Source organism: Lithobates pipiens, unplaced genomic scaffold, assembly GCF_037356315.1.
Source record: "Lithobates pipiens isolate NorthernLeopardFrog02 unplaced genomic scaffold, aLitPip1_a1.2 Scaffold_28, whole genome shotgun sequence".
Lineage (NCBI taxonomy): Eukaryota > Metazoa > Chordata > Amphibia > Anura > Ranidae > Lithobates > Lithobates pipiens.
In genome coordinates this window covers 31098518-31113726 of record NW_027507789.1, presented here as the reverse complement: position 1 = coordinate 31113726, position 15209 = coordinate 31098518, and the positions used below count along the sequence as shown (strand labels likewise).

Genomic DNA, 15209 nt, shown 5'->3' with positions numbered 1-15209 from the left:
GCCTCCAAAAGGTCATAGAGCTGACCAGAGACCATCTGGTACTCAGTCAGCTCTATGGTAATCTGCTGCCGCTGGCCAATTCCTTCTCTGGCTAGCTGATCACACGGGCAAGCCAGTAGAAGCACCGGAGGGCAGCAGGAGTGGGGGGGAAAGGTCCCCTCCCGCCGCCTGTAAAAAGAATCAAGTGGCTGAACAGTTGCTATGATTGTACGGTGCACAGAATCGCTGTCAGAAAAAGAAGATGTCTGAATGATGCCTGTAGCTGCAGGCATCATTCAGATATCCCCACTCAAAGTCTGCAACGTCATATTACGTCATCGGGCGGGAAGTCGTTAAGTACAAAGCCACATAATCAGATAAATATATGCATGCATAAAAAAATATATTATATATATATTGATATATATGTAACAAACAGGAGGCAGTGGTTTTGATAAAATACCTTTTGGTGGGACTTCCGGCACTTCATGAAGACTGCTAAGTTTTGGAGATCCAATGCTGAATATAGAAAAAAAAAAAAAAAACAACCATTTTAAGTAAATGCAACCATAGGCCCAATTTAAAGGAACACTGTTCAGTGAGAAATATGTAGGTGGCCATTGCTGACCTCTTTGGGAAAATGCTAATTGCCAGATGATACTTGGCTTCAATGCTTTGAGTCCACTAACCCAGAACCATTAAAGAGGAAGTAAACCCTAATGACCCTAACCCTAATTAAGACCTACAGGTAAGCCTTAATCTAGGCTTACCTGTAGGTCAAAGTGGTTTGTAAGGGTTTACAACCACTTTAAGCCGTCTGAACTCTTAACTTCTATTTTTGTTTTCTGGTCTGTAACTCAAACTTTTGAGGGCGTAGGATCATTAGGATAACCAGGCAGCTAGCATTTCTACATAGGAAGGTGAGCAATGGCAGTCTACATGTTTTTCTACTACAAGTTTTCTTTAACCTCTTTAGCTCCAGAAGGTTTACCTCCCCTCCCCCACTCGTACGTGATCTGGTGCAGAGCGGCTGCCCCACCGCAGTAAATCTGTGGGCGGTCCGCAACTGGTTAACGTAGAACTATAGGCAAAACTGTTTTTTTTTTTTTTTTTTTCATTTTGAATAGAACAATGGAGGGTTACAACCCCAGTTAGATTTTTTTTTCTTCACTGTGTCCAATTGTGGATTTCCCTTCACTTTCTGTCCCATAACCAAACAGGAAGCAAGAGGAAATGTCTGCAAATTAAAGGAATTCCTTAGGGACCTCAAGGTCACCAGAACTAGTGTCCTCATTGGAAGATTTACCCTCTATTACTTTTCTGGAGACAAACCCAAGAGAGAATCTCATTAATGGGGGACACAGTTTTATTTTTAGTTATACTTTAAAGCTAGGGCTGCACTGAAAACCTTAATTTCTTGTTTAGGTCTAGGGGACATAGAAAAGATCTGCTTACCCGATCCTCTGCACTGCTGGACTGGTCCCTGCAGTGTCTTTTGCCCAATGCACCAGCACACTAAGGTCCTGACCTCATCAAGTCCAATGCAGGATCTATAGCCCTGCATTTGACGCGATGATGCCAAGGGACAGTCTGTCTCCAGAACGAGGGGTGGAGGAGGATCAAATAAGTTAAAGTGCAAAAACTCTCCCACAGACTAAACAAACAGTTAGCCCTTGCAGTGTGGGTGCAGTCCCACTGCAAGGGATGACTTTTACGTTTCCCAGAGTTGGGCTTTAAAGAGGAAGTAAACACTTGTGTTTTACTTCCTCTTTGTTTCCCTGCAAAGGTAAAGCATAATGGGCTACTATTATGTGTCACTTACCTGACACAGGAGCCAGCAATGTCACCGCTGCCCCTTTTTCCATTAAGCCTCCATGTTCCTTCCAGGGATTGCGGCTCCGGCGCTGTGATTGGACGGAGCTGCGATGACGTCACTCCCCCACATGTGCGCGGAAGCCGCTACTGACTGCATGATCGCCATTAGCAGCGGCACTCTCAGTGCGACTGCGCACCGCTGTCTACGGCACCTGTCTTGCAAATATCTCCTAAACCGTGTAGGTTTAGAAGATATTTCTTGCACCTACAAGTAAGTCTTAATCTAGGCTTACCTGTAGGTAAAGGTGGTCTGTAAGGGTTTACATCCACCTTAAAGTCAAGCCAAAACAGATACACCAACTAGTCATCTCTGGATGGACACAGACATACAGTATACAGCCACCCAATAAAATAAAATAAAAAAATTGGTAAATTAGAAGCTTGATTTCTTTCTGTTAATGCCTCATTCCTCCCTTCTGTCTACCATTAAAGTGGAAGTAAACCCACTTTTTTAACTTTTACCTACAGGAAAGCCTATAATAAGGCTTACCTGTAGGTAAAAAAAATATCTCCTAAACCTGTACGGTTTAGGAGATATTCCCCTCGGTATGCGCCGCTGACTGCAGCGGCGCATGCGCACAAGGGGGTTCTCTCCGCGAAAATCCGGCAGCGCTCGTCCGGCCGGATTTAAATCTCCCGCGCGCATGCGCGGGAGTGACGATATCGCGGCTCCGGCCACTCACAGCGCCGGAGCCGCGATACCCGGAAGAGACGCCGAGGGAGCATGTCGGCTTCCTCGGCGTGGATCGGGCGAGATGTCGGGGCCTCGTTCTAAGGTAAGTATTTCATAATGAGCTAGTATGCGGTGCATACTAGCTCATTATGCCTTTTGCTTTGCAGGTTTAAAAAAAAAAAAAAAATGCGGGTTTACTACCGCTTTAAGGAAAGGGAAGGAAAGGAAGATGGTGTACAACTCTAAAACAGAACATCTACTAGCACCAACCTTGGTCTCCTGGATAGAACTTCTGACTGGAGATATTTGGAGGGGGACGTACAACAGGAACCGTAGTCTATCAAAAGGAACACAACATTTGTTATGCATTCAAAAAGCTTCATCATAAATGGTTAGTAAAGTGTAAAAAATGTTAACAGAGATTCAGACTATTTATATAGCAAAAAGTCTTGGATAAAAGAGCACATTATTCACTGATGAAAAATGTAATTCACAAAAACAAAAAAAAGTTAAATGAATTATGTATTCTAAAATTAGTAGAAGCCTGGACGCAAATCAATGGGCTTCCTAAGAAAACCTAAAGAAGTATTAAACCTAAAAGCAAACATTATATTGCAGCTTACCGATTCTTGGATGAGATGGCTGCATTTGGTTTTTTTTTTTAGGCTTTTTCCACCTAGTGATCTAGCCAGTAAGTCTTTTTTTTTTTTTTTATCACACAACAAGCTGACCTGCAGATGTAGCAGTTACAGGGATGAGACAAACCATTTAACACTGACAGGGTTGGTTATAATGATCAGCTTTTGTTGTAAAACCCTTATCCCAAAAAGGAACAAAATTGTTGCTCTATCTACTTAAAGCGTCATCTGGTGTTTGGCTTCAATGTGTTAGTGCATCTCCTGTACATCTGCGTGATGCAGCTGCTTTTACTCAGACATCGTTGTCTTATTTTAATGTAGTCTAGGTGCTGGTGGTGGGTGCCTAGTTTTTGTAAGGTTTTGTTTTTTGTGCAATAAAAAAAAAAACTTTTCTTGGTATAAAGCAGCGTGGTCCGCCCGAGACTTATTTTTCAGGGGGGGTTTCTCTTCTTCCCCCTGTATTATTATTTTCACTTGATTTATAAGTCACGGAGACGGCTCCTTGAATGGCGAGTCTGCGTTTCAGGGACGCTGTACCTGGTATGCACATCTTTGGGATGGTGCCGCCTATACTTAGTAGTGAGTTGATGGTCTCCATTTGTTGAGTTTCCAGCATGTACAGATATACCTTGTTACTTACCACCACCATCACAATCTACTGTTGTGAAATTATTCTTTACAAAGTATACAAGTCCCCACAGACTTCATGATTTGTGCAGTATGTAAAAAGGTTTTCCCTAAACGACTTGAAATGATAAACTTTTTGACACTAAAAACAGAACAAATGGTTCACAAGTGAAAGTGTGTGAACTAAAATTGCAATGGACCATGACAAGAAATGGATTAACAAAGTAATGGAGAGTAGGGGTAAGTAATATTAAAGTAAACTTGTTTTTAAGATTTGCTATGTTATATGGAACATTATATATATATATATATATCTATATCTATCTATATATATAAATCTATATCTAGATCTAGAGAGAGAGATGTATAGCTATATGTCTATATAGAGCCTAAATACTATTCTGAAACATCTTGTCTTGAATTTCTTAAAAAGAAAATTGCAGTGTACTTCTTGTTCTTTGAGACTCAGGTTTACATCTAAAAAAGGGGGGAAAAAAACACTGCGCTAAACCCCAAAAAAAAAAAAAAAAGGATAAGCTACTAACACACAAACAAACTAAGTCAAAATGGCTTACTTTACACTTCTAAACTTTACTGTTTAGAAGTGGTGAGAATAGGAGAGATGAAAGCACAGATCAATAAATTATAAGTGAATGATGTTGGCCTATTTCTTGGTTATCCAGACCTCACGCTTCTCACTTGAGTACAAGCCTTCCATTTCAGTGAGTGAAGAGAAAGTCTTCCATTGATTGGACACTATATGTGGATATCTACTTTGGACTGTTGTGGTTTATTACCCATCATTCACTTATAATTTATTGATTATTCATGTTTTGGTTTATTTATATAGGCCATTATTTTGCACGTAAGAGGTGTTGTTTCTTTTACACTTTATATACAGTGCTTTAGTGCTACACTTTTTGTTTGACATTGTCAGTTTTACTAGTTTTATCTGCTGTGTGAGATCATCTAAGGCACCGCTGCTGTTCTCCTTGCTGTAGAGAAAGCGGTACCCGAGGATCTACAGAGCAAGGAACTCCCTGCTTCATTCATTCTGTGGATCTGTGCTTTCATCTCTCCTATTCTCACCACTTCTAAACAGTAAAGGGAACACTACTTGGGCCACTAGCATAAAAAAGGAGGCAGACTGGGAGGGGTATATACTGGGCTGTCCCAACAGCTCTGATTGGTTGTCAGTGTCCAAAAGCCTAAAGGGTAGCTGCATAACCCTATGTCTCTGGAATATCCTTCTGTGACCTCTAATGACTAATGCCGCATAAACATGATCAGAGTTTTCATCGGAAAAATCTTGGATGGCTTTTTCGACGGAATTCTGCTCAAGCTTGGCTTGCATACACACGGTCACACAAAGGTTCTCGGAACTTTCGACCGTCAGGAACGGGATGACATACAACACTACGATGAGCCGAGAAAATAAAGTTCAATGCTGATGAACATGCCTCGAATTGTTTTTGAGCATGCGTAGGAATTTTGCACGTCGAATTGGTACAGACGATCGTCATTTCCGAGTGGAACTTTTTCCTTCGGAAAAAAAAAGAACCTGCTCTCAATCTTTTGCTGGCAGGAATTCCGCCAGCAAAAGTCCGATGGAGTATACACTTGGTCGGAAATTGCGACCGTAATCTCACAATGGACTTGCTGGTGGAATTTCGGATCGTGTGTACAGGGCATAAGAATTTATGTTAGTGACAAAGGTTACCCAGACAAAGAGCAAGGGTTAATCTTCCCAATGCAGACACAGACAACAAAACACAAAAAAAACCTTCTATTCTTGATCTTGAGATTGCATAAGACAGTGCTGGGGGTAAGTCCACACACCGTGAAATGTTTCCATGCATTTCCCAGGAGCCCAAAGTCACAGGTCCCTCCAATTTGCAAATTCCAACACTTCCCGAGAGTGCAGAAAGCACAGATGATGTGTATTGTTACAGCACAGCACTCTTTAGCTTGGATCTGCCTTTCCCTACAGCCACCAGTAAAACTATAACCTGAACCTAAAACGGACAGCTGAAGAACAGAAGCCCAAATCTGATTGGTAGCCATGGACAGCACAGACAGTACTTAATAAGATACATTAAAACATGTGGTCACCTTACCGAAATGGAGGCTGCTTTGGCTGGAGGGACTGTGTGGTATGATGGGGGATGGCTCTGAGAGTGCCCTCTTGTGCTTTGTAGTCAGTGGAGGTGTAGCAGGCAGCTTTTTGGGGATAGGTGAGGGGCTGGCAGGAGGAGGTGGTGGTGGTACATTGGGTGCTATAAAAAGGACAAATCAGATTTCAGGATAAGTGTGTGTTTGGTTCATTGTCTTCATGTGCCTTCATTTTTTATCATTATTATAAAAAAAAGCCCAAGGAAGGGCTTGGAGAACAGAGTAGAAAAAAAACAGATGCAGCAAAAGGGTCTGTGTTGCCCATAACAACCAATCAGGTCTTCACTTTACGTTTCTAACCTGCATTGGAAATAATCTGGAAGCTGGTTGGTTGCTTTAGGCAACCCAGACACCTCCTTTACTACAGTTACGAGCCATAGTGTAGAATATAGAAGATTTAAAGCCGAACTCCCGGCAAATATCTAAATACCTATATATACACAGAAACATACCTGTGCAAAGAAAAATAGTCCTGATTGGCCCAGGGTCTATTCTTATAACTATCTTTGGATCTTTGTATATTTCTTTTAGATCCATGCTGTAATCCAGCATGAAATAACTACATTCTGTGCAGGAGCTTCATGTAATAAAGACCAGTCATCGCTGCTCTCTGTACTTGTGCAGGGTTACTGGTCTTGTCTCCGCCCACTCCTGTCATTTCTGCAAGCAGCCTGTATTGAGTAGATCTACTAGGCCCCTCCCACAATCCTGTAAAGTTCCATTTTTTTCAAGGCAATAGCTGGGTTTATATTTGGTGCACAAAAAGTGGATTTATATCCCTTGTAGCTATGGAGGAATACATTGAAATGAATCTTTTTGGTTAACAGGTTGGTCTTAGCTTACCGATAGCCTGGCACTAACAGAAAAAAAAAAAAAATGCACTAGCTATGCTGTGCTACTAAGCAGGAAGCAGAACCTGGATCTGTAGACCTAGATACGCATAATGATAGATAGATTGAGAGATAGATAGATAGATATATGGATAGATAGATAGATCTGGTACCTCTGATAGGATTACGGGGTGGCAGAGGCGGTGTATACGGCGTTGTTGGCGTCCCTGCATTTTCAGTACTCAACTGTCCACCTCCCACATCATAACGCGAGTCCTGAGACACCTGTGAAGCCCGTCTTAAAAACGACGTGGGAGGTCCTCTGTCTGGAAACGGAGAACTGGGCGACTGGAAGCAACTGTATGGCCGTAGATTTCGCTCTTTTTTGACGGGGCCCAGCTGCAAGGAGACCAAAATAAATGAGCCTAGGATTACCCTACTGTCCCTCGTTAGGGCTGCTCCACACCGATCTGTAAATGCTGTAACCGTGTGGCATATCTACTGCAAGGTGGCCACATGGATGCATCCTGATGCAGCAAATTACAGAGAGACGTGGAAAGATCTCTCCTACCTTTTCATCCAGATCGTCATCACTTTCATACATATCATCCTGGCGCAGAAGCCACTCGTACTCCACGTGAACGCGCATGTTGAATTGATTGTTCTGAGCTTGGAGCAGCTAATGGAAATAAAACAAGCAACATGGAAGGTGGGTAAGTGAGATGCAATAAAAAGATAAACTAAAAGTAACAAATACACTCTATCACATTTGTGGAATACTCTCTATCACATTTGTCGGTGGCACAGTGGTGCAGTGGGTAGCACTCTCCCCTAGCAGTAAAAAGGGTCGCTGGTTCAAATCCCAACCACGGCACTACCTGCCTGGAGTTTGCATGTTCTCCCTGTGCCTCCGTGGGTTTCCTCCGGGTACTCCGGTTTCCTCCCACACTCCAAAGACATGCAGGTAGGTTAATTGGCTTCTGTCCCAAATTGGCCCTAGTATATGAATGGGGACTTTGGATTGTGGGCTCCTTGAGGGTAGGGACCAATGTGAGTGTGTGATGTACAGGGATAGGGACAATTGTAGAGACTCACTCAGGTTGAACTGGATGGACTGGTATCTTTATTCAACCTTACTAACTATGTAACATCTGAGCAGCCCATGTGACTGGAGTCACACATGTGGGCGTATACACCGTGGTAAATTACAGCACACCCCCTCCCTCCTCCTTCATGCCTTCTAACCACAATGGGGGCAGGATATTACATGTAGATTAATAGAGGCTTCACCTCCCTCTTATTCTAAGACACAGGCTGGAGGGGCGTGACACTGCTGTGACTGGCATAACTCTGCCCACACCATGTTATTTCCACAAAATAATAAAGATTTTATTTCAAATGTATATTTTTAAGATGCATTACAACTGTTTATTAATATTTATTTTTCTGTATTCCAAAGGTTGTTTTTTTGTGAACATGTGACCAGTAGCAGAGGATTAGAAGCTTCTCCTACTTATATTTCCCTGCAAACAGGCTGGGAAAGATCTGTGACAGCTGTATATCCACTAGGAAAAAAGTACTTACATTTTTCTTTTTTTAATTTTATCCATTAAATAATCACAGTGCAACCATCCACATACAGAAACAGAAGGGACAATGTCAATGAAACAGTATGTGTTTAGCATCACTTTGGATAGTACAACAGCAAGATCTCCCTGTCATAAATTTTAGATTCTGCTCCCTCCTGGGAGTTTTGGGTGTTGTTCCTCCCCTTTTTTGTGTGTCCCAGGCTCCTTCAGATACATTCTTCATTTTATAAAATAGATAGAAAATCCATTAGAGTGAGGGCCCCTTATAATAGGCACAGCTGGTGTGCAGAGCTAACACCACAGCTGAGAGATCTCACCCACAAAATCCCTGCTGATCAACAGACTCTAAGATCTAAGAGACTGAAGTGGTTTACTTTTTCAGAAGCAAAAAAAAAAAAAAAAAGCTAGTTTTGGATGGTAAAGCATGCAAATTCGACTCCTTCAAATACAGGCCTCTTTCACACATACGATCCGTTCAGGTCCGCCTGTCAGTTTTTTTTAGGCGGACCTGAACGGATGCTTCATAGACCTCTATGGAGCGTCGGATTTCAGCGGTGACATGTCTGGTGACATCTGACCTGAAAAAAGCGTGATGGAGGAAAAACCTACTTTTCCACCCGTCGTCGGGTGACGATAGACTCTATGGTCCGTCTTCATCCGATCCCCCATAGGGGAAAGCGGCGCTCTCACAGGTCTGCCCCTGCAGTGTGCAGAGACAGACCTGTCATCTTCCTGCTCAGCGGGGATTGACGGAGCGATCCCCCCACTGAGCAGAGCGGGCTCCGTACTCAAGAACGTCCATGTGAGGGAGCCCTAAAAGAAGAAAAGGTAGAAAGCCATGATTCTGGCAAATTCTATCTACTTGCGTTAAGAGGAATTACATTTCTTGCTAGCAATTTCAGAAACTTATGGATGACTACAAATGAGAAAGTCATTTTCAATTAGCTAAAATTGTAAGTCATTTTTTGCAGTAATCGCATGTCTTATGTCTAGAATTCTGTCTAAATTTTATTACCAAATCTTCACAAAGGGTGTGCTTTAGCTGTCTGGCAATGTCCAACGCGGTCTCACCGGCTTCATTTTCTGTGAAGAAAAAGGAAAAAAAAAAATTTAACACAAACCCCAAGGAAACATTCAAGGTGGACCCCAGCTACCTTCTACTCCAGTTCTGGTGTAGGACTTGCAGAGCTCTCAACACATCAGCAAAGGATAAAAGTCAGAAAATAATTTCTAGGTTAACAGATGTTCTTTATTCAAAATCAACATGGGCATGGGACAAGATTCCACCAATCAAAACCAATTTAATTCTATTGTTCCTTTTAAGCACATGTAATAAATGATGTGTGTGAGTCCTTATCTCTGGGCAACAAGAGGAGTAATTATGATTTAAAGTGTTACTAAACCCACAACAGTAAAATCAGTCTGTATATGCAGTAAATAATGCTTCTTATACTCACTGTGGAATCTAAGGGGTTAATCCTCTGCATTGTGTAAAAAAGGTCCCCAATATATTCCCTGATAATGCAGAGCCAGGGGACAGGCTGCACATGCTCAGTTTGGTGTGTATTGCTAGAGAGTTTTTTTTTTATCTTGGGAGGGTCAAGGATCCTGCATCCTGATAGGAGAGTCAATGCAGAATGAAAACTCCTCCTACAAGCTTTAAGCAGACACTGATAGAAGTCACAAGACTGCTATGTACTGCTGATGAGCAAAGGTATTTTTGCAGTTTATATTTACTAAAATAATTGCATTTCCATGTACTGTGTACTGTGGGGGACCAGATATAGTGAGTGCAGGGTCCTGGGTTTAGTAACACTTTCATTTTTCAGCCAGCCTTGGATATGTATTTGTTTTATATGTAGTAGATAATCCGCTCTCTAACATTAACTGGTTGGAGAAATAAGTTTCTAAATGGCATTTTGTGGGCCACCCTGCAGCTACTACCTTGCTGAATCAAGTTTGGGGTTAGTTTTACAGTTGATGGCCACTTTAGGTGTGGTGAATAGGAATATTAGTATATAGTCACTCGTACTATTTAATGAAATGAAAAACTGCTGCAGGCACCTAAAAGTGTTCCCACAACTATAAAGTGCAATGAGTGGGGCTATTGCGCTATTATTCTGTGTGCAAAAATGCAATATTATATCTGTGCAAGTCGTTAATAGTGCAAATAAAGTTGCTATCCCCTGAAGAAGTCACATGACTGACGCAACGCGTAGGTCACGAGCAGAAGCATCGGAGGAAACCGGAGGTGAAATAAGCAGAAGTGTAATCTAATACTCGGGGGTTTTTTTTTTATGTGGTATTCCATGTGGTTATATTGTGAGTGAGGTTTTCATATTTTAATAAATTTACCGAAACAATATTAAACTATGGGAAGATTTCCCTGCACTTTCATATATTCTGGACAAGGCTAACTTAGGAGCTTACATAGATGAGCACCTTAAAGGAGAACCCACCTACCACATAAGTCTGAAAGCAGGCAATAAATTCCTAGAGGGTTCCTAGTGGACAGAGTATATAGGAGGACCATCACATTTGGAGGAATATTGCTATATGCCATGTTACAAGTATAAAGGTGAAAGTCCTGTGAGCACAGTGGTGATGTTGCATGGTTTACAGGCAACACAGAAGTTTACATTTTGCACAAGATGATGGGAAAGTACTAACACAAGAGACTGTGCATATTTGTATGAACATTTTAAGATGGACCTTTAATACTGAATTACTTAAAGTGGTTGTAACGGCAGTTTTTTTTTTATGTTAATGCATTCTATGTGTGCAGCAGCCCCCCTCATACTTACCTGAGCCCCATCCAGATCCAGCGATGTTGCAGGAGAGTATCGGCTGCCCAGGACTCCCCTCCTCATTGGCTGAGACAGCAGCCGCTCGCCACTGGCTCCCGCTGCTGTATTTCAAAGCCAGTCGGTCAATGAGGAGAGAAAGGGGGACGGGTCGCTGCTCCATGTCTTAATGGACACAGGGCGCTGTGACTCGGTTCCGGTGCCCCCATAGTAAGCTGCTTGCTCTGGGGGCACTCAACAGGAGGGACGGGCCAGGATCACAGAAGAGGGACCCGAGAAGAGGAGGAGCTGGGCTGCTTTGTGCAGTGGTTTTGTAGTATTAGATTGCACATCTGCTTACGTCCCCTCCGATGCTTCTGCTCATGCCCTACGCGTTGCGTCACAGTCATGAGAGCCTGGTAGGTATAAAATCTTTCTTGTTTTAAAAAATAAAAATGAATAAATCACTTTAAGAAGCACATAAGATATTATTCAGTTGCATACCTTTGCCTTTACCTTGTACCACATCATATTGCCTAGTTTGCACATTATAATATTGCTTTATTTGCACTTAATTATATAGAATAGGTTTGCATATATTGGTAACACGCTAGAAGCACATAGAATATCACTTGGTTGTATATTCGGTTTTTACCTTGTAATTTATTTCATTGCCTAGTTTACACAATATTAGATTGCGTTATTTACACTTAATCATATAGAAACGACTTGCACAGATATAATATTGAATTTTTGCACAGAAAATAATCACTCATTACACTTTTACGCACTAGGAATAATAGAAAGCCCTACCAAGGCCCATATATTGCTTTAGGATAGTCTTCCAGGTTGTAAACATTTAGAAAAGTGAGCTTGTTCACTAAAAATGTATTTTATATTGTTCTAAGTGCTTCTGAAGATCTATATACTATGTCTCTGCACAACCCTAAAGCCACAGGAGAGCGATGTTAATTATGAGGTACGGCAAGGATTGCTGGCTTCTATACTCCTGCACGTCCCTTCTTGTCATATGCATATCCAATACTATAAAGACACATCCCCTTGTAAACCAAACCAATCCAGCAGGTCCAAGCAGGCAGGAGAGAGAGATGGATCTGCAGGTCTGGACAATGCCAAAGATTACTGTTACATTTTATATAAGGACACATGGAGGAAAAAAACAAACAAAAAAAAACACAAATATGGCTTGTTGAATTTCCTGCTTCACAAATGTATGTAAAAAAAATGTATAGTGGTTTGTAAATATTTTCTTTATTTATTATGGTCAGGATTAAAAAATAATATTTTATATATTTATTTCTGCAAACCCCAAAAAGTTGGGATGCTGTGTAAAATCCAAATGAGTAGACAATGCAATGATTTTTAGGCCCGTTTCACACCTATGCGAAATGGATGCAGATTACACCACATCCAATTCGCATGACATTTTAAAATACTTCATATAATACATTCACATTCATCACACTCCACATTGCCCAAAAAACGTGCGTGTTTTCTGGGCATTGCGGTGCGAATTGCAAGCACATTATCTTCTATGGCAGGGTCATGCAATTAGCGGACCTCCAGCTGTTGCAACACTACAAGTCCCATCATGCCTCTGCCTCTGGGTGTCATGCTTGTGGCTGTCAATGCCTCATGGGACTTGTAGTTCTGCAACAGCTGGAGGTCCACCAATTGCATATCCCTGTTCTATGGGAACGCATCTGATTGCATTCCGTTGTGAACAGGATAAAATCCCGATGGAACCCTGAACTGATTCTGATGCGATCCTGACCTGATGCTGATCAAAAACTGACGTGAAACGCTGAACTACTTAGCAAACTACTACAATTAGCTGTGAAAACGGAGCTTCGATTCGCACAGCACATGTATGAAGCCAGCCTTAAATCTCAAAAACATATTTTATTCACAATAGAAAATGGAAAACATATCAAATGTTTAACCGGTTCCCAACCAGCACATGCCGATGTACGTCGGCAGAATGGCATGGCTGGGCAAATAGGGCGTACAGGTACGTCCCTGTAAATTTTCCACCGTGCCATCGCGTGTGCGCTGGCCGGGACCTCCGTGAGTCGGGTCGCGGGTCCCACGGACTCGATCGACTCGGGGATACCCGCGATCGTCTCACGGAGAGGAAGAATGGGGAGATGCTAATGTAAACAAGCATCTCCCCGTTCTGTCTAGTAACAGCGTCACTGATCTCTGCTCCCTGTGATCGGAAGCAGAGATCAGTGACGTGTCACACGTAGCCACGCCCCCCCATACAGTTAGAAACACTCCCCAGAACCCACTTAACCCTTACCATGCCCCCTAGTGGTTAACCCCTTCACTGCCAGTGTCATTTACACAGTAATCAGTGCATTTGTAAAGCACTGATTGCTGTATAAAGGACAATGGTCATAAAAACGTGTCAAAAATTGTCTGATGTGTCCGCCATAATGTCACAGTCACGATAAAAATCGCTGATTTTACACATTACTAGTAAAATAAAAATAAAAAAATATTAATAAAAATGCCATAAAACTATCCCCCATTTTGTAAACGCAATAACTTTTGCGCAAACCAATCAAACGCTTATCGCAATTTTTTTTAAGCAAAAATATGTAGAAGAATACGTATCGGCCTAAACTGAGGGAAAAATTATTTTTTTTATATATTTTTGGGGGATATTTATTATAGAAAAATGTAAAAAATATTGCGTTTTTTTCAAAATTGTCGCTCTATTTTTGTTTATAGCGCAAAAAATAAAAAACGCAGAGGTGATCAAATACCACCAAAAAAAAAAGCTCTATTTGTGGGAAAAAAAGGATGCCAATTTTGTTTGGGTGAAACATTGCACGACTACACAACTGTCAGTTAAATCGACGCAGTGCCGAATCACAAAAAAAGTGCTCTGGTCAGGAAGGGGGTAAAATCTTCCGGGGCTGAAGTGGTTAAACAGAGAAAATGTACCATTTTAAGAAAAAAATAAGGTCATATTAAAATTGATGACAGCAGCACAAAAAGTTGGGACTGGGCAACAAAAAGCTGGCAAAGTGGTACTAACAAGGAAGAGCTGGAAGAACATTTTGCAACTAATTAGGTTAATTGTCACAGCCCTAGTAACATGATTGGGTATAATCAATTGACTACTTTGTCAATAATGTTCCTCAATGTAAAATTGCAACAGCTTTAAATATATAGCATCATCTATAGTAAAAGATTACAAGAATCTGGAGAAATCTTTGTGCGCAAAGGACAAGGCCATTACGTAATATTGGATGCCGGTGATCTTCGGGCCCTCAGGCACTGAATTAAAAAAAAAAAAAAAAGATGTACGATTGTGTGATGGACAACACTGCATGGCTCAGGGATACTTCCAGTAGTCACTGTCTGTGAACACAATTCGCCATGCCATTCAGAAATGCAAGGTAAAGCTCTATCATGCAAAGAAGAAGCCATATCTGAACATGATCTAGAAACGGCGTCGTCTTCTCTGGGCCAACGCTTATGTAACCGCTTCAGCCCCGGAAGTTTCTACCCCCTTCCTGACCAGAGCACTTTTTGCGATTCGGCACTGTGTCGCTTTAACTGACAATTGCGCGGTCGTGCGATATTGCACCCAAACAAAATTGATATACTTTTTCCCCCACAAATAGAGCTTTCTTTTGGTGGTATTTGAACACCTCTGCGGTTTTTATTTTTTTCACTATAAACAAAAAAAGACCGACAATTTTGAAAAAAAAAAAAAAACACTTTTTTTTTTACTTTTTGCTATAATACACATCCCCCAAAAATATATAAACATGTTTTTCCTCAGTTTAGGCCAATATGTATTCTACATATTTTTGGTAAAAAAAAAAAACGCAATAAGCTTATATTGATTGGTTTGCGCAAAAGTTATAGCGTCTACAAAATAGGGGATAGATTTATAGCATTTTTATTATAATTTTTTTTTTTTTTTACTAGTAATGGCGGCGATCTGCGATTTTTATTGTGACTGCGACATTATGGCGGACACGTCGGACAATTTTGACATATTT

General features: G+C 41.4%; 1 protein-coding gene across 1 annotated transcript in view; it reads right to left on the bottom strand.

Annotated features, from left to right (window-relative positions):
• The window catches only part of LOC143935274 (arf-GAP with SH3 domain, ANK repeat and PH domain-containing protein 1-like), a gene marked incomplete in the record, with an annotated part of 307045 nt that overhangs the window by 25192 nt on the left and 266644 nt on the right, over positions 1-15209 (bottom strand). The window contains 6 exon segments of the mRNA XM_077459017.1: positions 443-498; positions 2798-2864; positions 5910-6068; positions 6968-7193; positions 7366-7473; positions 9399-9466. Coding sequence (XP_077315143.1) covers positions 443-498; positions 2798-2864; positions 5910-6068; positions 6968-7193; positions 7366-7473; positions 9399-9466 — 684 coding nt within the window.